This window comes from Triturus cristatus, chromosome 6, assembly GCF_964204655.1.
Source record: "Triturus cristatus chromosome 6, aTriCri1.1, whole genome shotgun sequence".
Lineage (NCBI taxonomy): Eukaryota > Metazoa > Chordata > Amphibia > Caudata > Salamandridae > Triturus > Triturus cristatus.
The window spans coordinates 1,379,450-1,402,575 of record NC_140589.1 but is presented as its reverse complement, the minus strand read 5'-3'; the positions used below and the strand labels follow the sequence as shown (position 1 = coordinate 1,402,575).

Here is a 23,126-nt window from a genome sequence, read left to right as displayed (position 1 = left end):
GAGGATGAGGATAAATGCAGCAGCACCGCGCAGGAGGATCCAGGAGAGGGTATTCAGGGTGCGCATCACATTGCTTGGCCAAAATGACGACGAAATCTATGACAATTACCGACTGAATCGTGCCATGGTTATGAGCCTAATTGCTGACCTGGAACCACTACTGCAGCACCAGACCCGTAGGACCAATGCCATACCTGCGCATGTCCAGGTCCTATGCAGCCTCCACCTGCTGGCGTCTGGAAGTTTCCAGGGGGTTGTAGCGGTTGCCGGAGGCGTATCACAAAGCGCACTTTCACGCTTCTTCCGTAGATTCATTGATGCCATGCTGTCAATGATACACACCCACATCACCTTCCCCACTACCCCACAGCAGTTGAACCGGACCAAATAGGACTTCTACCAGGTGGCACAATTTCCCCATGTCATAGGATGCATTGATTGCACGCATGTGCCCATCTAACCCCCCTCAGCCAAAGAGTACATATTCCGTAACAAAAAGTCCTAACACTCGATAAACGTGCAGGTCGTGTGCAATGACAAGCACATAGTTACGGACATTGTGGCGCAATTTCCCGGGAGCACACACGACTCCTACATATTCAGACACAGTGGCATCCACAGGCGTCTGCTCAACGGTGAATTCGGAGAGGGACACCTACTTGGTACATACATATACCTATTTGTTACATCATCATCACATATGTAATTGTATTCCTGCCGCTAACCCTTTGCTTCCCACCCTGTAGGTGACAGCTCATACTCCTTGCGTGAATATCTCCTCACTCCCTACCTCAACCCAGCAACACCCCTAGAGCAGCGCTACAACGCGGCACATACCAGTACCAGAAATGTGGTTGAGGGAACATTTGGTATCCTTAAAAGTCGCTACAGGATCTTACATTGGACGGGAGGTACATTGCAGTATAACCCTGAAACCTGCTGCAGGATAATAGCAGTGTGTGCCATGCTGCACAACATTGCGACAAGAAGGGGGATACGAATAGAGATGAATGGAGATGACAACTTCCAGGATGACCAACCCCCCCCGCACAACACCGACAGGCACACGTGCCAAACACAGCTGAAGGTCAAAGGAGGAGGACATACATCACACAACATCACTTCAGAGCCAGGTAAGAATGAGCCATCACAATATATTGTGGAGTGCAAATGTTTAATTCACATGAGCACTTGTCAAAGTGAATATACATATTCTATAAACATGACGGTGATTCAACACATTTTGAAAAGAAACATGTCCGTTGGCATCACGGGAGTACAATCACGATATGTAAGTGACCCATGGTTACACCACCATGGACAAATAGGCGGAACTGCATGTCTAGTGCTGCTTTTCACGTACCCCCAGCCTCCTGTCGCGTGGCTCCTCTACATCACCATGATGTGTGTCTGAGGCTGTAGAGCTGAGCAAACTGTGCCTCCTGTTACTGGTCTCCGGCACGGACCCGCTACTCACGCTCGATGCCGCCTGACTGCCCTCCTCCCCTCCCAAGTTGCTGGCACTAAATGTGCCAGACTGTAGATGTTCAACTGCAGTGGTCACCTGGCCTAAGGCCTTCGCTACATCCCTGCAGTAATGACCTAGGTCTATCTGCACTGACACGGAGCGGCGTGACAAAACAGCAGTGCTGTTGCAGAGCTTGGTGATGGCCCTAGTAGATGCAGTAGATCGAAGCAAGTTCTGCCGATGCCTCCTGCGCTCGCTGTGTTGTCCTGCTAGGACGGCACGGGTGAGCTTCTGTAGGGTTTTGTTGATATCACGATTCCCCTCTGCTACAACTGTGGACAGATGACGCACAGCGTCTGTCATCGTGCACATGTGTTTAGCCAGTTTTGAGAGGTTGAGGTTCATTGTTCCCATATGTCTCCCCTGCAGGCGCTGAACACGCAGCATCTGGGACTCTACCCCACCGTAGACGTTTGTAGGCTGTTCGGATCCCTCAGCAATACTGCGCATGGACTTGCGCCGCTGTCTGACTCGGCCACGTGCTGGTGTTGGAGCTGGCGGAGTGACACGTGTTTGACTGGGAACACTTGTGGGTGCTGGGCTCAGCTCTGTATCCATTACCTGCAGGGAGGGGACATGTGCCCTGCGTCTTGGTGGTGTCGGTGGTGGTGGTGGTGCTGTCGGTGGTGGTGGTGCTGGTGTGGATTGACGTTCCTGCGGAGTCTCTCCATCGGTCTCTGCCAGTGTCTCGGAAATGATAAGGCGCTCGCTGTCATCAGAGTCCACCGGAGATGCATCTGTGTGTGAAACAGTGCATTGTTATTTTATTTTGTTACTATGTCTGTTTATCATTTTGCATACTGTTAACATAATAAATGACATATTTAGACACACTGTACTGCTGGTCTAATTTCTTGTGCATTGGTGATCAAACATGCACACTTGGCTAACATGACTACAACTCCCATGATGCAATACTTATGTGAGGGTATATGTGTTATGCACTTCTTCCTGCACACTGTGATTAGCCTGGGGGGATGGGCATGGGTATACAATACGCAGCGTATCAGCACAGGCATGCAACTTACCTTGTTCTATGGTTGCTGCGACGGAAGTGTCCATTTGGGTGACTCCGACGACTGCCTCTGGCTCAATAGTCCCCTCAATGAGGTCCTCCAGGGCTGTGTTGGCAGGTACTCTGGATGGCCCCCCATCTGTGCCAGCTGCTTCCTTCACCCTTTCTGCAATGTGCTCCTTTGCCCTTTTCCTGAGGTCATACCACCTCTTCTTCAGGTCGTCAATGCTGTGGTGCCTGACTCCAACAGCATTTACCCTCTCCTTAATGCGCAGCCATATCTTGCGCTTCTCGTCTTCGGGCACCTTGAGTGACAGCTTTCCAAAAAGCTTGTCATGCTTGCTGCTCACCCCCTCTATCAAATGTTCCAGTTCCCTATCAGAGAACTTTCTCTTCCTCTTTCTGGGCGTGGCTGATGGATTTGATGCATTCTTGTCCATCCTGGATAGCTGTAGTGTGGCTGGGTTGTGAGGGTGAAGTCTCTCAGCTCAGCTTCTATGCTCTGCCTCCTCCTCTGAGCTCCTCAGGGCACTGAATGAAGCATGGGCTGGATGACTTCCTGGTTGTGATGTCATCAGCCTGCTTCCAGTGCGACCCGTTTTTTGAGAATTCGCTATTTCCAAAATCGCTATTACCGAATTCGGAATTTGCTAATCTTTATTTTAAGGACTCGCTATCGTGTATTCGGTTTGATTTTGCGATTTTTACAGAATCGCTAAAATTTACCGAATCTGTACATGCATCCTGGAAAACGAATCCTTATTTGTGATTCCTTATTTATCGCTAATAGGGACTCGCTTTTCTGAATTTTGATGCATATGCACCTTCATTGGTAGTGAGCCCACCCGAAATTTAAAAAAGAGTCTTCTGTCTCTTGGCTTGGATATAACGTCCCAATAAGATTCATACTGGGGACTAGGCTAGAACTCAATAAATGTGCCTGTCAGTGTTGTGCTCACAATGGTTTGTGTTGAATTTGTTGCAACCATGGACCAATAGTGTTCCTTCATAAAAAAAATTAAATGTGAACCGTTGGCCATCTGAGTCTCCCCATAAGTGTCTCAGGCCCATGTTGACAAGTGTGGTTTTCACCTTTTGCAGCCAAATGATCTTATGTGAGGTGTCGGCTCTCCAACCATCTTTGAGTGCACTAGCATAGTGTGATAGCTCAGGGGTGGGCCATAGTCTCTGCCAGAATGCTATCGGACGAAATCTTGCTGTCTCGTCCAATCGATTACAGCCTAGATCATAATATAAAGGCTTAAGTGCAGTATTAGATGAGACCCCTGTGATTCCTCTCAGAAATTCGTTTTGGGCTAATACTAATGGTACCAGATTGTCAAAGCCCCAGAGTTCTGCACTATAAAGTACAGAGGCTTTGACTTTGCTGCTGTATATCTTCAGGGCTGGACTTATGGGCTTAGAGTGTGAAGCCTTTTGTTCTTTCAACAGCAGACCCGCCAGTTGCCGGTGCTTAAGGGCCATAGGTTCTATCTGCAGTTTCCATGCACGTTTTTTTCCATGGTAATCCCTAAGTAATTGAACACATCAGTCTGATCAAGAGTCTCATTGCTTAGGTGAATACTACCCTTAATTGACCGGCGCTTGTGAAGAACCATAAATGTGGTTTTGTTCGTATTTATCACAAGGCCACGGGCATTACAGAAGTCCTCAAAATGTGTTAGTGCCCATTGCAGGCCGTTCTGTGTTTTCGAGATGACAAGTTTGTCATCTGTAAATATGAGTATAGGTACTTCAATGCCTTCGAATGTTGGTGGGTCAGTTGGATAGGAAGCAAAAAAATGTACAACCCCATTTAAAAACAATGAAAATAGTGTAGGTGCCATGTCACACCCTTGGCGGACACCTTTAGAGACCGGATATTGGCTTGTATTACTGCCCTGTGTGCTTCAGCACACCTGTGCAAAAGTTTATTCATGAAGCCTCATGACTAAAGACAGTCAATCAATCAATCAATCAATCATAGGCATTTGCATAGCGCACTGCTCACCCGGAGGGTCTCAAGGCGCTGGGAGGGGGGGGGGGGGGGAACGCTGCTGCTCGAACAGCCAGGTCTTGAGTTGCTTCCTGAAGGCGAGATGGTCTTGCGTTGTCCGGAGGTGGATGGGGGGGGGGAGTTCCATGTCTTGGCTGCCAGGTAGGAGAAGGATCTTCCTCCGGCGGTGGCTCTGCGGATGCGGGGGACGGTGGCGAGAGCGAGGCTGGCGGAGCGGAGCTGGCGGGTGGGCTTGTGGAAGGTCAGGCGGCTGTTGAGGAACTTGGGGCCCAGGTCGTGGAGGGCCTTGTGTGCGTGGGTGAGGAGTCGGAACGTGATTCTTTTGTTGACGGGGAGCCAGTGCAGGTCTCTCAGGTGTCCGGAGATGTGGCTGTGTCGGGGGATGTCCAGGATGAGTCGTACTGAGGCGTTCTGGATCCGTTGGAGTTTCTTCTGGAGTTTGGCGGCGGTGTCGGCGTAGAGGGCGTTCCCGTAGTCCAGCCGACTGATGACGAGGGCCTGGGTGACCGTCTTCCTGGTCTCGGTGGGGATCCACCGGAAGATCTTTCGAAGCATGCGCAGGGTGTTGAAGCATGAAGACGAGACGGCGTTGACTTGTCTGGTCATCGAGAGGGAGGAGTCCAGGATGAAGCCTAGGTTGCGTGCGTGGTCCGTTGGCTTGGGGGTGGCTCCCAGGACGGGGGGCCACCAGGAGTCGTCCCAGGCGGAGGGTGATGATCCCAGGATGAGGACCTCCGTCTTGTCTGAGTTCAGTTTCAGGCGGCTGTTCTTCATCCATTCGGCGATGTCTTTCATCCCTTCGTGTAGGCTGGCTCTGGCGGCGTCCAGGTCGCTGGTGAGGGAGAGGATCAGCTGGGTGTCGTCGGCGTAGGTGATGATCTTGAGATTGTGTTGACGAGCGATGGTTGCGAAGGGGCTCATGTAGACGTTGAAGAGGGTGGGGCTGAGCGATGACCCTTGTGGAACGCCGCAGATGACTTCGGTGGCCGCTGACCGGAACGGGGGGAGGCGGACTCTCTGGGTTCTTCCGGCGAGGAATGAGGTGATCCACTCCAGGGCCTTCTCCTGGATGCCGGTGTTGTTCAGGCGCTGTACCAGGGTGCGGTGGCAGACAGTGTCGAACGCTGCGGAGAGGTCCAGGAGGATGAGGGCCGCGGTTTCCCCGTTGTCCATTAGGGATCTGATGTCGTCTGTGGCTGTGATGAGGGCGGTCTCCATGCTGTGGTTGGCTCGGAAGCCAGATTGCGAGTGGTCGAGGGATCCGTTGGTCTCGAGGAAGGCGGCTAGCTGTCTGTTGACGGTCTTCTCGATGACTTTGGTAGGAAACGGGAGGAGCGAGATGGGGCGGTAGTTCTTGAGGTCGGAGAGGTCTGCAGTTGGTTTCTTCAGCAGGGCACTGATCTTGGAGTGTTTCCAGCACTCCGGGAAGGTGGCGGTGTTGAAGGAGGCGTTGATGATGTCGCGGAGGAGTAAATCTAGTGGCATTCCAAGGTCTTTTAGGACCATCCAAAGTTTGTTGCGTGGGACCAGATCAAATGCTGACTTTAGGTCCACAAATGCCCCATAGATAGTACCTCCTGCAATCACTACTACACTCAGTAGATTAATACATAGCGGAACACCTGGGTCGATGGTGCTCGTCGGAACACGAAATCCAGCCTGAAACGGTGTCAATATATCATTATCTGTAATCCATTCCTGAATTCTGTTTAACACCATTCTTGCCGTTATCTTTTGTATGGAGTCAATTAAACTAATTGGCCTATAATTGCTAGGCTGGATCGGTCAGCATTTTTGTATATTGGTAAAATCTCGGCACCCCGCCAGGTCTCCGGAATGGAGGCTCCATTGGTTATTGTGTTTGCAAGCAGCTGTATGTACCTATGCCAGATGCCTCTGTCACACAGGAATAGATCCTCCGCAACACCCGGTAACGGCGCCAAGTGCTACTTCCACCTCCCTTATATCGAAATGTAGGACTAAATTGTATGGATGAATTTGAAATATGTCTTCGGTTTCCCCAACTCATTGTCTGCAAATTGAGACGAAAAGTAAGAAACCCACACCGCAGGGGCTGCAAGGTTTTGTGGTATCCGTGCCTGTCCTCCTCTCCCCCATTTTACCAACTGCCAACAGTTTGGGAGGTTTCTCTCTGTGCTGGCCTTATAGAGATCCAGCCAGCTCTGCTCATCCTAATCTTTTTTTGGCTTGCAGTTGCGTCGCTTTGTACCTCTTGCGAATTGGTTTAATACTGACCAGATCTTTCGATTTAATAGCTGCCGCCAGTGTGTATAAGCATCTCTACAGGCCTTGTCATACCAGTTGGCTTGTATCTCTTTCTGTTTACTGCTGTACCTACGGGGTTTTATAAAATAGTCGTCATTTTCCCGACTAAATCTTCATGAGCCCTGGTTGTATTTTTATTTAATGCTTCCTGGTTGGGAGCGGATTCTAACTCAGTCAGAGTGTTAATTACATCTGCCCTTATTGACGAAAGCACTTGGTCATTATCCATCATTTTGTTCCATTTTACCCACCTCATGTCATTGCAGAGTAAGATGTTGTGAGTTGTACAATGCAATGCCTGAGATGAGACCGTATTCGACTCTACGTCTTTCAACTTTAATATTAAGGGGTTGTGGTTGCTTTCTCTCTTTCTTGGACCTCTATGTCAACGGGGCATGGCCACTGTTCCAAGTTGATAAGGATATAATCTATACGGCTCGCACTTTGACCGTTGTTAAATGTGTTTGAGCCTGATCTGTCTGATGCGGTCCTCCCATTTACTGCCCTAATGCCCTTTTCCATACACAAAGCTTTAAGTTGTAATGCTGCCTCCGTCCACCTCTTGATCGGGGGTAGCTCTAATAGGGGAATGCTCCTTTGTGCATCTTCCTCTTCTGTAAGTTTAGTGTCTTCTTGGTCAAGGAGTTCAAACGTACCGTTGAAGTCCCCTGCAATTACAAAGTTAACAGCTCCAGACCTTCTTTCTAGGAAGCCCTCTAGGAGGGAGACCGTGTCAGACAGTCTTCCGCATGTAAGACCTCTTGCATACACATTGAGGTCTATTGTTTGGGTTGGAGAACTAGTCTGTAATGAGATGGCCATGACATCTGGGCTATCAATGCTAACTTCCTGGATCCTGTACCATGGATCTTGCTTAACCCATATTGTTAGGCCACCTATTAATCTGCCCCGCTGCCCTTGGGTTGCTGGTTTATAAAAATTAAGATAACCTGAGCGATAGATGGGGTTTATAGACCATGTTTCCTGAAATATGCAGATATCCTGGGCTTTTACGAAGTTAGACCATTCCAAAGCTTCCAGCTTTGACTGTAAGCCTGCAGTATTCCATGAAATATAAGAAATCTGAGCTGTTCCCGGGGGACTATCACCTCTGTGAACCCATTAGTTTCATATAGGCTACCTTCCTTGTTTCATTGGCAAATCAATAATCATACGAGAGTGGAATCCAGAAAAGCCAGTACAGATCTGAAGTCTCAAGTTTTAAGAATCCCTCACCCACTAGAATCAACTAGTGGCATGCTTCATCATCGGGTCTACACTCCGACACCTAATTTGTCAGGGTAGGCTCTACTTCCAGAGAGAGAGAGAGCACTTCTAAATTTGGGGTTTAATGGGATCCGTGATTAATGTAGTTAAAATCACCTCTAACACCAAATTGACTTCATGGACAAGTTACTTACCTTCGGTAATGATATATCTGTAAGAAACATACCTTACCTTAGAATTACCCCCAGGCGTCAGACTGGATCCGGAACGTTTTTTGTCAGCCGTACCCCTGCGCGTCGAAAGGTGGCATCGGTCGGCTCCCCGTTCATCGTTGGCGTCGCCGGGATGACGTCCTTGTAGCTACATAGACGCCGCCCTTGCGCGCGGACGTCAGTTCTGTACACGACTTTCCACGCCAGAAGCACAGAGCCATGGAAGACACTGACCACAGGTGCACAAAACTAGGGCCCTGAAAGGAAGTCCTTAACCCTAGAAGTCAGTTCGCAGAATGGGGAGGATGGGCGAGTCGGTAAGGAATCTATAACTAACCTATGTTTCTTACAGATATATCGTTACCGAAGGTAAGTAACTTGTACATCTGAAAGAAACAGTTAGTTATAGATTCCTTACCTTAGAATAGATACCCCAGAAATACCAGCCCCAGAGGTGGGTCTGCAAACTAAGTTCACATCAGAAAGTCCTGGAGAACAGAACGGCCAAAGAAGCCATCTCTCCAGACTTGGCTGTCCAGGCAGTAGTGTCTTGTAAAAATGTGCAGCGATGCCCATGTGGCTGCCTAACAGATGTCATTAAGGGGGACTCCACATCCCAAAGCAGCGGTAGCAGCCGTCGCCCTGGTGGAATGCGCGTGCAACCCCACTGGAGGCTCCTTCTTTCCCAAGGAATGAGAAGCTCTGACGCACAAAACGACCCATCTAGAAATGGTGCGTTTGTGCATGGCACCCACGTAGCCAACAAAGAGCTAGTCAGCTACCCGGAATTGTTTTGTGTGATCGAAGTAAAAGGAAAGCGCATGCTTTGGATCCAGACGGTGGAGTCTCTCTTCTTCTTAGGAAGGATGCAGAGGCGAAAAGAAGGTGGGCACAGTGATGGTCTGTCCAATATGGAAAGGAGTAACCACTCTGGGAAGGAAGGACGAGTTCGAAGGACAACCTTGTCCGGATTAACAGAAAATGAGGCTTAGAAGAAAGTTCTTGGAGCTCACTCACCTTGCATGCAGAGGTGATGGCCACCAGAAAGACCGTTTTCAAGGTCAGACGTCTGAGAAGACAGTTATGTAGCGGTTCAAAGGGAGCGCACATAAGATACAAGTTCTAATCCCACTGGGGCATAGTGAAGGGAACAGGAGGAAAAAGATGAGTAATGCCCTTAAGGAAGCGATTGACAACAGGAGACTGATCAGGAAGCCTAAGGAAGGCTGAAATGGCCGAGAGGTAGCCCTTTAGAGTGCCCAGAGCAGAGCCCTGCTGGGCCAAAGAAAGGAGGAACAAGAGAACCTCGGAAAGAGGAGCATAAAGGGGATCCACAGCCTTTGCTGCGCACCATGCCACACATTTGTTCCATCTGCAGGCGTATACCATCTTAGTGGAGGGTGCCAAGATAACATCGCAGACTTCGGGAGGCAGGTCAAATGACCTCAACTGCCGCTGTTCAATCTCCACGCAAGGAGGTGGAGGCTGGACAGGTTCGGGTGGAGGACCGTTCCCTGCTGCTGCGTCAGATGATACTCCCGAAGAGGCAGTCTGATTGGAAGATGGATGGCCATATGTAACAGCTCTGGATACCAGACTCTTTGTGCCCAATCTGGAAACATAAGAATGACTTGGGCCCGGTCGCGCTTGATCTTCTTCAGCACTCTGGGTATAAGTGGTATAGGCGGAAAGGCATATAGAAGACGGTAACTCCACTCGCGACGAAAAGCATCGCCTAGCGAGTACCACCTTGGAAATTTCAACACGCAGAATTGCTGACATTGTGCGTTCTCTTCAGTGGCAAATAGATCAAACCATGGCTCTCCCCACTGTTGAAAGAGACCTTGCACCACGTCCGAGTGAAGACGCCATTCGTGATCCATCATGCACCTGCGTCTGAGTTCATCCGCCCTGGCATTTGGAAAACCTGCCAGGTGTTGAACCACCAGGGATATGCCCTGATGTTCCAGCCATGTCCAGAGGAGGAGGGTCTCTTGACATAGGGTTCACGACCCCACCCTGCCTTGTTTGTTGCAGTATCACTTGGCGGTGGTGTTGTCCGTGGACACCTGCACTATTCTTCCCCGGACAGAGGGACGGAATGCTTTGAGTGCAAGACAAATCGCCCGAAGCTCCAGAATGTTGATGTGGAGCCCGGACTCCGCCGGAGACCAAAGGCATCTGATCTCTGCCTCTCCCATGTGGCCGCCCCATCCCAGAAGTGATGCATCGGTCACCACTGTGAACTCTGGTTGGGGAAGGGAGAGGGATCTGCCATCGACCCAATCCATGGTTCGTTAGCCACCACTACAATTGGTGCACAGTGCCCTCCGAGATCTGGATGCAATCGAACAGGTTCCCCTGATGTTGTGCCCACTGGAACTTCAGGTCCCACTGCAGAGCCTGCATATGCCATCTGGCATGGTCCACCAGCAGGATGCAGGAGACCATCAGGTCCAGTAGCCTGAGGGTCATCCTGACCGAAACCCGGGATAGAGATTGAAAGATCGGAATCATAGCCCAAATATCTGGGACTTGCTGTTTGGGAGGATAGACTCGAACTGCGTTGTGTCCAGAATCGCACCGATGAAGAGGAGCTTCTGAGAGGCAGTCAGGTGTGAATTCGGCACGTTGATGGAGAACCCCAGCGAATGCAGGAGGTCGGCCATAGTCTGGAGGTGGGAGACGACAGCCTGGGGCAAGCCCGCCTTCAACAGGCAGTCGTTGAGATAGGGGAAGACTGGAAACCCTGATCTGCGCAGATGAGATGAGACCACCGCCATCACTTTCGTGAACACCTGAGGGGTGCTGGTAAGGCCAAAAGGGAGAGCACGGTAAACTGAAAATGCTCGTGACCTACCGTGAAGTGCAGGTAACGCCGGTGGGCCAGCAGGACGGGAATGTGAAAAAAGCATCCTACAAGTCCAACGCTACCATCCAGTCTCCAGGGTCAAAGGCAGACAGGACCTGAGCTAACGTCAACATTTTGAACTTCTCCTTCCTAAGGAAGCGGTTGATGTTCCTAAGATCCAAGATAGGATGTAGGACTTTGTCCTTCTCGGGCACCAGAAAGTAGTGGGAAGAGCAACCACGACCTACTTCTGGGACAGGAACGCGCTCGATGGCTCTTTTGGCAAAGAGTGCCTAAACTTCCTGTTGGAGAAGGGCCAGATGATCCTCGGACATGCGATGTTACTGAGGTGGCATGGATGGAGGGGTAGTCTCAAAGGGGAGGGAGTAGCCCCTTTGGACTATTTGAAAAACCCACCTGTCCGGCGTTTGGTGGACCTAAAAGGTCAGACTAGGAGGGTTTGGAGGCTGCTGCAGTGGTGGACTGGCCCGTCTGCTGGACCTCAGAAGCACGGCGGTGGTTCCCACGTCCCCGGCCACACAGGAGCTGAACATCTTCCACTGGCCTGTGGCTCTGGGAAGGACGTGGTGGGGCACCCCTTCAGTAGCCACAAAAGGGGCGATAGGCAGGCTGCACAGGGTAGGTGGTGGAGAGGCCCAAGGACTTAGCTGTAGCCCGAGAACCCTTACAGCGCACCAGCACGTTGTCTGCCTTGTCGCCGAATAGGCGACGGCCATCAAAGGGCATGTCCATAAGAGTGGAATGGACATCCCCTTAAAAATCAGTCGACCTCAACCAGGTGCAGCGTTGAAGGGCTACCGACTTGGAAATTATCCTGTCTGGTGAATCGGTGGTATCCAGCCCACAGCCGATGGTAAACTTCGCTGCGTCTCTCCCTTCGGCAACTGCACGGGAGAGTACGGCCCGGGCCTCCTCCGGGCCCTGAGGCAGCACTTGCGCTACGGTATCCCACACGGAGTGGGTGTAACGGTCCAAAAGACATGCAGTGTTTACCGACCGCAGTCCCAAGCTGGAGGAAGAAAACATCTTCCCCTGATGGTCCAGCTTTTTGGATTCCCTATCAGGTGGTGCGTTAGGGAATGCGCTATAGGAGGTGGAGGCTTGGACCACCAAGCTCTCAGGGGTGGGGTGTTTGGAGAGGAAAGTGGGGTTGCCCGGAGCCGGGCAGTGGCATCGGGCAATCATCCGATCCACAGGAGCCCCTGTGTTGAGCCTGGACCAGGTGACCAAAAGGATGTCGGAGAGGGCCTCATTAAACGGGAGCAGGGGCTCCAAAGAGCTCGTTAACGGTTGAAGCGTCTGTCAGGAGGTTAGTCCTGACTGCCACCGTCGGTAGCTCGAGGTTGAGAGTCTTGGCCGCCCTACTCAACACCACGGCGTAAGACACTCCCTCCCCTGTAGTCACAGAAGGAGGAGACAACATGCCAAGGTCTGGTGAGGTATCCAAACCATTGGATTCCCCCAGTTCCTCTCTCCAGTCCGGTTCATAGCACAACTGGTCAGTTAAAGGGTCTCCAGACTCCTCCCAGTCCTCCTCACCCTCCTCTGGCTCCCAATCTGGTCTAAAAGAGTCAGGGAAGAACAAGGGCACAAAAGTACCCGTTGGCGCCGGATCCGGCATCGGTCAACGCTGGTCCGGCTCCGTGTCTACATCGGAATGGAGGCCGGGGTCGACATCGGCTGGGGACACAAATGGTGTCAGCTGCGAACGTTGTGCCGGTGGATTCGGCGCCGGGGGAGGTGTAATGAGTTTGACTGGCGCCGATCTGGATCCAGGCCTAGATCCAAGGGGACCCTGCGGTGCCAGGGCTGGAGCCTCCGGTGTCGAAGGCCCAGGTCCCCAAGCCGAGTCTGCGAGACCAGAAGGCGCGCCAGCGGAGTCGGGCTGCCCAAAGATCACATGCATAGCTTCGTAAAATTGGGGAAGCTGGACCGGGGTCGCTCTGGGTCCCAGGAAGGGAGGGAAACCGGGAGTAAACCCTTCGGGCTCCACACTTGGAGCTGCGGGAGGGGCACCACCAGCATCCCTCGTCGCGTTGGCCGATGGACGGGGAGAAGTTGAAGAGCGACGATGCTTCTTCGACTTCTTCTTGTGCTTCGACTTACCTGACCCCGAGTGCAAAGACTTGGAAGAAGAGTGATGGTGATGACTCTGCGACCGGTCCCTCGACGTCCCACATGACCGGGACCTCGAATGGCGTGGAGCCGACTTCCGGCCCTCAAGAAGCTTTTAGGACTGCTCCCGCAAAGACTTCGGATTCATGGTCCGGCAGTCGGAGCACCACTTGGGGTCGTGGTCAAGCGCCAAACAAAACAGGCACACGCGGTGTAGATCCGTCACCGACATCAGTCGGCTACAGGAACCCAGCCTTGAAGGCGGGCATCCCTGACGTGCACCAGGAGTCAAAGATTCAAAAACGGAGTTGACAAAAGTCGTCAAAAAGCCAGTCAAAAAGTGACTGGAGGTACCGCTCTCTGCAGATCTGCGCTGGCTGGCGCGGAAAAAGAAAGAACAGAGGTCAGCGCACGAGGGCGGTGTCTATGTAGCTACTGCTACATCATCCCAGTGACCAGGACGCCAACGACAAACGTGGAGCTGACCGACGCCAACTTTCAATGCGCAGAGGTACTGCTAACGAAAAACATTCCAGATCCAGTCTGACGCCTGAGGGTAACTTTAAGGTAAGGAATCTATAACTCACTGTTTCTTTCAGACTTTTTCTAGCAGGAATCAGGGTAAGATTAAAATCAGAGGGAGATGTTGATTGGGAGTAAATCGATGATCCACTACATCTAAAATCGATCACGGTCTACATGTTTCAGCCAACCTCGCCCACTGGGTCATGTGGCTTTCATCAGGACCTAAGTGTAAAACTAAGGGACATATCCTATTTTTATTATAATAGCGTACTCTAATATGCAGGAACAAAAACTTACAGTTCCTCTGGGGTACAATAGCCCATAACCTGAAAAAGCATGGAAAGAACATCCACATAACTTTGTTCTAGGTAAGACGTGTTAAGACAAGTATTCTTGAATTGAAACTATGATGTGTGTTAATGGTGACATGGATACTTAGCCTTTTTCAGGTAATGGGCTATTGTAATCTAGAGGAACTGTAAGTTACTGTGCTTGCATATTAGAGTACACTATTCTAAAAATAAAAATACAATACTGTCCTTATTTTCACACTAGTGATCTGCTTGTTTAGATCCTGATCAAAGCCACATGACCCAATTGTGCAATGCTGGCCGAAACATATAGACTGCGACTAATTTTAGATGTGAGGGATCATTGATTTACTCCCAATCTGCAGCTCCCCCTCATTTTTATCATTCCCTGATTCCTGTGAGAAAAAATAAAGTCAATTAGGAGTTGGAGGTAATTTTAACTACATTAATCACGGACCACATTGAGCATCAAAGTTAGAAGTGCTCCCTCCCTCTGGAGGTTGAGCCTACCCGACACATTAGGGGTCCGGAGTGTAGCCCGATAATGAAGCGAGCCACTAGGGGATTCTAGTAGGTAAGGGTCTCTCAAAAATCAGTTTGAGATGTCAGATCTATACTGGCTTGTATGCGTTGCACTCTCTCATGATTATTCATAAATTTAGGAATGTCTGACATAGATGATGTGCATAAAGGTGTGCCTCTCATATGTATCCTTATGAAATATAAGGTAAAATGCCATCAATTCAGGCTACATTATTTGGCTATTTGTCTGTGTTTGCTTTTATTTGACTTGGATATTATGATAATCAGACACTTGTCCCAGACTTGATGTTGCCTCAGGTGTGTTATGTATATCACTGTGTGAATCATTTGACACTTTCACAGTTCTTGGAATGAAGGTCAATGGCAGACATGACAGTGATTCCGCATACATTGAGGAAAATGGCACTTTCTGTGACCTAAAACGGATACATTGGTGACTTTCATGATCTAAGATAGAGTGGAGGCCTACTTAAAGATAGAGTAGGAAGTTAGCGGCTTTACATCGATCTTGTGGCAGTCCTCCCATCCAACAATCCCAAGCAGATCTTGACGCTCTCCATAACGCTAGCCGAAACTGGAGAGGCAATGTCATGGCTGCACTCAAGGCGAACCCCAGGTTTCCTGCTTGAATTCTTTAAAACGATTCTGTCACAGATCAATCCTCATTTGCATTTCCTATAAGATGAAGTGATCAAGACCGGGTAAATGCCTCTAAGTCTATGTGAGACAATAATTGTGGTTATTTTCAAACCCAGTAAACCCCCGAGCAGCGTTTGTCCTGAAATAGCACCAGAGACTGCCTCACGTGGCTATATTTGATCGTGGCTAGGCGGCATGAATTGATTGTCTCTCACGCTCTTTTATCACTTGATTTTGAATGCCTTCAACTCAATCAATCAAATATTCTTTATTCGGCTTTGAAAGCCATAAAAGATTTGTGCAAATACTTGTTAAAAACAACCCTCGAGCCAATATTACTAATCAGATGGAAACACTGGACTTCATATTACGGCTAGCATCCAATCAGTTAAAACATACCGTGCAAATATTTTAAAACCATCAAACGAGGGTCAATAGTGGCAGGTGCATAGGGGCAAAGGTGGCCATGATCCTAAGCTGCGAGTGGCGGCTGGCCACACGGTTTTTGGGAATGAGATATATACCTCAATGGGTTGGAGGTTTCTGCGAAAGGTTCAGCACAAGATGAAGTTTGGACCCCAATTCATTGCATGTATTAAAGCCTTCTATACATTACCCTGGGCTCGCATTACAGTGCAAGGGAACCCTCCGGAATCCATTCCCGAAGGAAGAGGGCACCAGAAGGGTCTGCCCCTTGCCCCCACTAGAACCCCTGTCCAAACCAATCCGGATAGATGCTTCAGTGAAGGGTCTTTGATGGGCTGACTACAGTGAATATCAAATATATTTGTGTCCACAGAGCGCATGCGCCTCTTCCTGCATGGACCGTATGTAAAAGGTGCACACATAATGCAAACCCTACGTCTCCAGTCCAATGCCACAGGATTAACAGTTAACTGGAATAAATCTGTCAGCACTCATTGGCAAGCAAATGTGGGGGCACTTTCGTATCCCCAGCTCTGGATGCGAAAAGGTAGCTTTAAATCCTTAGGGGTATCTATCACAATGTATTCTTAAGAAGCATGGAACATATTCATTTCTCTGTTGCTGACAAAACTCAAGCATAATATCTGTAAACGGGAGGTGCTCCCCTTGTTATTTAGTGTCAGGATAGCCCTTTTGTAAAATTATTGTTTTTCCCAAATTCTTATATATTCCATAACACTTCCCTTATAATATTCTGCAATCCATTTTTATCACAATGAAAGCCACCATACAGAAATCTCTATGGTTGGGTAAACAACCAAGGATAGCCTGGGTCAAATGTAAGCAGGCCCCATATGACGAAGGGCTGGGTATGGCAGACACCTAACTCACAATTATAAATGACTGATGTATGGAGATAATCAAATTTTCTTTATTCAATTTAAAATGACATTCTGCTGATCTGTTTTATCCAATTATGACACGTAAGTAATGTCATGAACAGTGAAAACACAATAATAATGTGATGAACAGTGTCTAGATGAGTGATTAATGTGTGTGCGCGATAGAAGTGTCCTCTCACTCATAATTATTTTAAACCAAAATCCATCCTCAAATCTGTGTTGTCTGATAGGACCTATCGAGTGCCGTCAAGGATAGGGTGAGGCTGCAGCAGATTTGACTTCAAGAGCCTGGATCATGGAGTCTGCTTTCCATCTGCAGCTCAGCAGGCCAACAGGCATAGATATTCCCCAGATCTGCTCCAATGCTGGAGGGGAGATCTGCTCCAATGCTGGAGGGGAGATCTGCTCCAATGCTGGAGGGGAGATCTGCTCCAATGCTGGAGGGGAGATCTGCTCCAATGCTGGAGGGGAGATCTGCTCCAATGCTGGAGGGGAGATCTACTCCAATGTGTCAAGCTTTCAGGTGACAAATGGCTGCTCAAAAGAAGCATCCAAGAGGGAATCTCTTCATTCCACAGGGGATACCAGCAGAGATGTGTCCATGCGGCACAGTGCTGTGGTGACTGGTGAGGGACAGGATGCAAATGAAGCTGAGCAGCTGATCACTGTGGACACTCATGGATGCCTGAGAAGACATGTTCACGTAAGATAAAACTGTTGCATCAAATGAGAAACATAATATAAGTGAAGCAGAGTAGCCTATCACTGCGGCGTGACCATGGGAGGGGGTCATGAGTTTGTGGAGCTGCACTGAGAAGAGGCTTCTAAAAGGGATATCTTCTGTGGATCTGCTTCAAATTGAAAAGAGGCATGAACTACTGTCAGTGCTAGTGCCAGGAGAGGTGTGTGTTTTTAGCACATTTCAAAAGATAATGACGGCTTAAAAACAAAACATTGACTTTTTAACATTCTGAAGGGTGAGGAGTTTTTTACATTTAGAAAATCTCAAGCAGCAGCACATTCATTTTTTTACCTGGAATCACAGCATGGTTGCGACAGTCATACAACATCCCAAGCTGAAATGGTCGCCCAAGGGTCGGTAGTATCTCAATGGACCGTATATCTCCCAGGGCCATGTTTTCAACAGAGACTAAAAATCAGAAGGAAAATATATATATATATTACTATCATCTTGTTTAACTTTAGCTGCTGAGCAGACAATCACTGAGGGTATTAAACAGACGATCATTGCCAACATCAAACTCTTAGCCTGAGCCCTTGCGGGCCCTGCCGCTTCAGAAGCCTGCAATACAGGTATCAGTGCTGAGGTAATCGAAGGGACTCAATCAGCTTAAGGTGCAGACAGAGGGATGTCTTTTGTACCACAATGGACTATTAGTTGATTTTAAACTTCTTGTAGAAATGACTTAAACCAGATGCAACTTTATCTCAACTGCAAAAACTAAATAAATATTTTTTTAATTAAGATGAAATGATGATTGTTTACTCAGGTTCAGTGCATTTGAATCAAGGATGGCCAGGGTCATTCCAGGTGCTTGGAGAATTGCATTGCCTACTGCATAAGAGAGGCGTAGAATCACACATGGATCTGGATCAGAAACATGGCTGTTTTCTACTGACAGCTTCCAAATGACATCATGAAGAATGTGCATGAAGATCCAGTTGGCTGTGATGTCACTTGGTACCCTGAGGTGAACATTAGCACTTAGTGATACCTACAGTGTGCAAATGTATGTTTTACATTACTGTCAGACCCTGTGAGCAGGACCACATGGCACACAGGTGCTATTGGACCTCAACTTTGATGGTTGAGGCTCTGCAAATTGGACGTAGCACCTTTTCTGCACCTCACTCTTAGGGAAGCGAGGGTGAGACATCACAGGTTTTTAAGGGATGCAGTGTAGAGGGCAAGAGGTTAGAACTCAATAGCCAACCTATGGAGTAAATTAAATGTCCACCCAATGCTTGTCTTTAAGTAGAAGAAGGAAATTTTAAACAAACACACAGTAGAATGAAATACTACACAATGTTGTTTGAATAGCAAATATGCGGTAGTATCTCTGGGTGCGATCTCCCACAAGCACGAAACCCCCCACCCCAGTATTCTCTCACGCACTGACAACCCTCCTAATTATATTTCCCAGTATTCTGTGGTAAAGGCAAGAATTAGGCACAGGTACACATTACTTTATGGTGATTCCACATGATCAGATGCAGCTGTGTCTTTGGGGTACCCTGCAGCTTCCCTTCAGGACAGCATTTGCCAGATGAATACAGCACGGTGGATCCTGTTGTAGGGGTAACAGCATATTTAGCCGTGTTGGACCTCCACTGGCCGACTGCAGAAGGGCCCTATTACAAGACACTGGCGGCCCCCACTGGACCGAAGGGTCAGGGAGGCTGTCTCTCTGGAAGTTACAGCCGTCTTAGGCCGGCCACCTCTACCTCGGAAGTGGTGTGGCTTTTCCTTCCATTGGCAAAGGCAGCAGCAGACTGTGGCTTGCAGTGGCTACCAGATGGACACAATGGTTGTTGAATTTGTTTTGTCTTTTGGGTCTAACAGGAACCGCGGAGAGAGATCAGGAAACCCAACGACTGCACAGGTCACTCTGGTCTTCGCTCTCTCATGGAGTCAGCTTTCTCTGGGTGTTTCTACCACCAGGAACATGCTGGGCTTCTTTTCCTAGACACTTTCCTCCTGAGGCTCCTTCCCTGTCACAGCAGACACTCATCAGCCCCTCCAGCAGAAAGGGCAGACAGCAGGGGATGTTCCCTTACATCTGGGAAACTGGCTGCCAGGCAGACACCAGCTCTTGCTATACAGCAGAACTTTGAGTACTCTAGGAAGCACTCCCTTAGTTATTTATTTATTTGGGTATTTAAAAACATATGTCACAACGCGAAGGTGTCCTAGTGCCAAAGAAAGAAGAACCACAAGTCAACCAATACTGCAGTACATACTTAATTAGTGAATGTCAAATTAAGAGCAGCTTACTAACATTCAACAACTTAGCTTGGGCTCGGTTTGTGAGGGAGAAAATTAAAATCACAGTAATGCTACCGGGTAAGAAAAGGACTTATCCGCTTGCCGAGATTCCGTAACCTTAAGAACCTCAAAGCAAATCAGAGGACTCTTGTTGGCGCATAGGCCACATCCACAAAATGATTTGAAACAAATACACGTCTTTGAAAATCATTTATTTACAGTATTTATAGAGTGCGACCATCATCCCTGAGGGGATATCCCAGCACTAACATTGAGGATTGCATGACGCCTTGCTCGAATTATTACTGGGAGGAATACTCAAGTCTTCAGCCTCTTTCGAACCGTAAAGACACTACAGATAAGGCGGAAATCAAGAGGCAAAGAGTTCCAATGGATTGCTGCTAGATGGTTGAACAAACCTTTTCCTATTCTCGCCTTTTTAATGCACTTGGCCCTCACCATGGGTAAATTAGTGGAGTGAAGTGCTTGTAGAGGTTCGTAGACAGTGACTCGCTCACATAAAATGATTGGCCCGGTTTCGAAGAGTGCTCTATGAACATGACATGCTAGCTTGAATTTGCCCCTCTTAAGAACAGGAAGCCAAGGCAGTTAGTTCAGACAAGCAGAAGCCAAATTGCTTGGTGTTCTTTTGCAAGTAAGCCTGGCTGCCGTGTTCTGGATTGATTGCAAGCAGATAAACAGCCCTTCCTTGATATAAGGCATTACCAGAATCCAACCAACTCATAAAAAACGGCTGGATGACTGTCCTTCGCCAATCTGCTGCGATCCAATGGAAAAGCATAGGCAGCAAAGAGAGAAGACCGAAACATTTACTACCTGTTGCACTAAGCTGGTCATGCAAGGTTCTTGGCGATGCGTCTGGGTTTGGACGCAGGGTCCAGAAGTGATGGCCACCAGGAGACATTCCAGATTTTACTTGCCACACCAAAGACCAGTCTTTCTGTTTTTTCAGCTTTAAGTTTCAAGCACTGTGACTGTATCCCTAGCGCTGCGCTTGCTTGCGCTTACTTCCTCCCTCCTTCGCAGACCTCAGACCTGCACCTCGCCTCGCCTCTGTGAGCTGTGCGGCTGTGTTGCGAACTGCACGAAAACCTGGAACCTGGATCCAAAACGCTGCTTTCATGATTTCTGCAGCGTGACTGTATCTAAGTGGCGACTTTGTAAAGACAGCCTCTGAGACTGTCCTGTGTCTCTACAAGTTTCTCGCCTATAGAAATGATAAGCGGGGTATCATCTGCATAGGAGAGGATCTCAAAGGCCCAAGCCTTCACAATACACGGTAGAGAAAACACATAGATATTGAAAACGGAAGGGCTGAGGGAGGAGCCCGGAGGAACCCTGCATTTGGACATGCACTGGTTGGATCTGAAAGGGGCCGCTGGACTAATTGGGATCTACTGGTCAAAAAGGATCCGAACCACTGCAAAGCTCTCAAGTGTAGGCTGAATTCACGAAGTCTCTGCATTAAGAGGCTCTGTGAGACCGTGTCAACAGCTGCATCCACACTCCAAGCAGATCTTGACGCTCTCCATAACGCTAGCTGAAACTGGAGAGGCAATGTCAGGGCTGCACATAAGGAGAACACCAGGTCTGAATCACTTCCTGCTTGAATTCATTCAAATGTTGCCGTCACAGATCAACCCTCATTTGCATTTTCTATAAGATAAAAGTGATGAAGACCGGCTAAATGCATCAAGGTCTATGTGGGACAATCATTGTGGTTATTTTCAAACCCAGTAAACCCTCGAGAAGTGTTTGTCCTGAAATAGCACCAGAGACTGCCTCACGTGGCTATATTTGATCGTGGCTAGGCGGCATGAATTGATTGTCTCTCACGCTCTTTTATCACTTGATTTTGAATGCCTTCAACTCAATCAATCAAATATTCTTTATTCTGCTTTGAAAGCCATTAAAGATTTGTGCAAATACATGTTAAAAACAATCATCGAGCCAATATTACTAATCAGTTGCAAACACTGGACTTCATATTACGGCTAGCAACCAATCAGTTAAAACATACCGTGCAAATATTTTAAAACCATCGAAAATGGTATCCAACAGGATCACATTTTTGTTACCAGACATGTATTCTGAGGCCGAGCATTTTGTTAGGGACTGTGAAGTTTGTTTGAATAGTGACAAATGTGTGAAGTGTAATATCCAGCCTATGCTGCTGGTTCAAAGGCCGCACAATTCCAGGCAGAAGATTGGTCTTGCCACAGCAGGACCATTTAAGAATCTGTATTCTTCGGTGGGGTTTGTCCCCTTTTTCATTGATTACCACTGAGCCTATACTGAAGTGAAGTTTGTTGAGAATATCACCACTTCTGTAGTCACCTTCCTTATGGACCTTTTTAGCAAGGAAGGTTGTCCTGAAACTATAGTTACATGCGATTGAGATCTGAATTGTGTTTACTTTTATGGGCACATGATATATTGTATATCACCACTGCTTCAAACAAACTTCAGTGCAAAGGCCTAATGACAGGAAGAACAGCGTCCACTTACCCTTTCTACTCAGACCGGTGGTTCACTCTGTCAGGGGGAGTTTATGGTTCTACAGATTATCCCCAACTTCCGTTATCAGTGTAAGTCCATTTCTCCCATTGAAGGGTAGACAACCCATTTCTAAGATATATCTCTAGTAGCTCTGGGATAAAATTGCAATCAGTAAGAGATATGTGCAATGTTGACGCCCGATGGGATCGATCCTATCAAGAAAAGTAACAAAGAAATGACTTTAGCCAGGCTTCTCCAGCAAGTAGGTTATGAGTTACTGAAAGCACTCCAGCTGCCTGTAAGTAGCTCTCCTCTGCACAACCCAGTCTGCAAAATGAGAAGCGTTTGTTTGGCAGAATTAATATGTTTATATCAAAATTAGACTGCATTTAAAATATATTTGTTATCCTGATGTTTCAGAGATAAATGATGTTTCATTTGTGAGACTTACAACTGTTATGATTACTTTGGTGCCATGAGCATCACAACTATGGTTGGTATATATTTACTAGGCCAAGCCATTCCAAAGTGACCAATCCTTTATCACATTACTACTTGCCACCTTGCCTGATGCCCCAACGTTGTCACTGCTGGTAAACATGTATAGGATGGACACGGTTATCTCGGTGGCACTGGTCACTATTACAACACTAATAATGTTAGTAGCTTGGAATGACTTTGGCTGAGATGAAGTCGCTCTTATTACAGAAATGGTGAGAGACCCCTGCTCTAGGCATGCTGTCCATCCACATGATTTCCAAGTGGGAAAGATGGTGAAAATGAAGATTCCTTTTTAGTTTCACAAGGGATCTTCTTGTTTTTCCCAAAAAAATTATTAAAAAAGGAAGAGTTCTTGTGCAATACAGGATGTATCGAAGCAGGAAACACTTAGCAAACTAACTGATGGTGAAACTCATGCTGATCCCAGTGGTATGGAGGTTGATTTTGAGCCTGGATTTCGCATGGATGTAGATGAACCAA

At 48.2% G+C, this 23,126-nt stretch overlaps 1 protein-coding gene across 3 annotated transcripts in view; it reads right to left on the bottom strand.

Moving 5' to 3' along the window:
• LOC146813611 (verrucotoxin subunit beta-like) overlaps positions 1-23,126 on the bottom strand; it is a 162,291-nt gene that overhangs the window by 114,308 nt on the left and 24,857 nt on the right. For all 3 annotated transcript variants that reach the window (XM_085610092.1, XM_085610093.1, XM_085610094.1), the window contains exon 2: positions 17,652-17,768. In XM_085610092.1, the coding sequence (XP_085466218.1) occupies positions 17,652-17,754 (103 nt within the window). In that variant the 5' untranslated portion in view covers positions 17,755-17,768. The remainder of the gene's footprint in view (positions 1-17,651; positions 17,769-23,126) is intronic.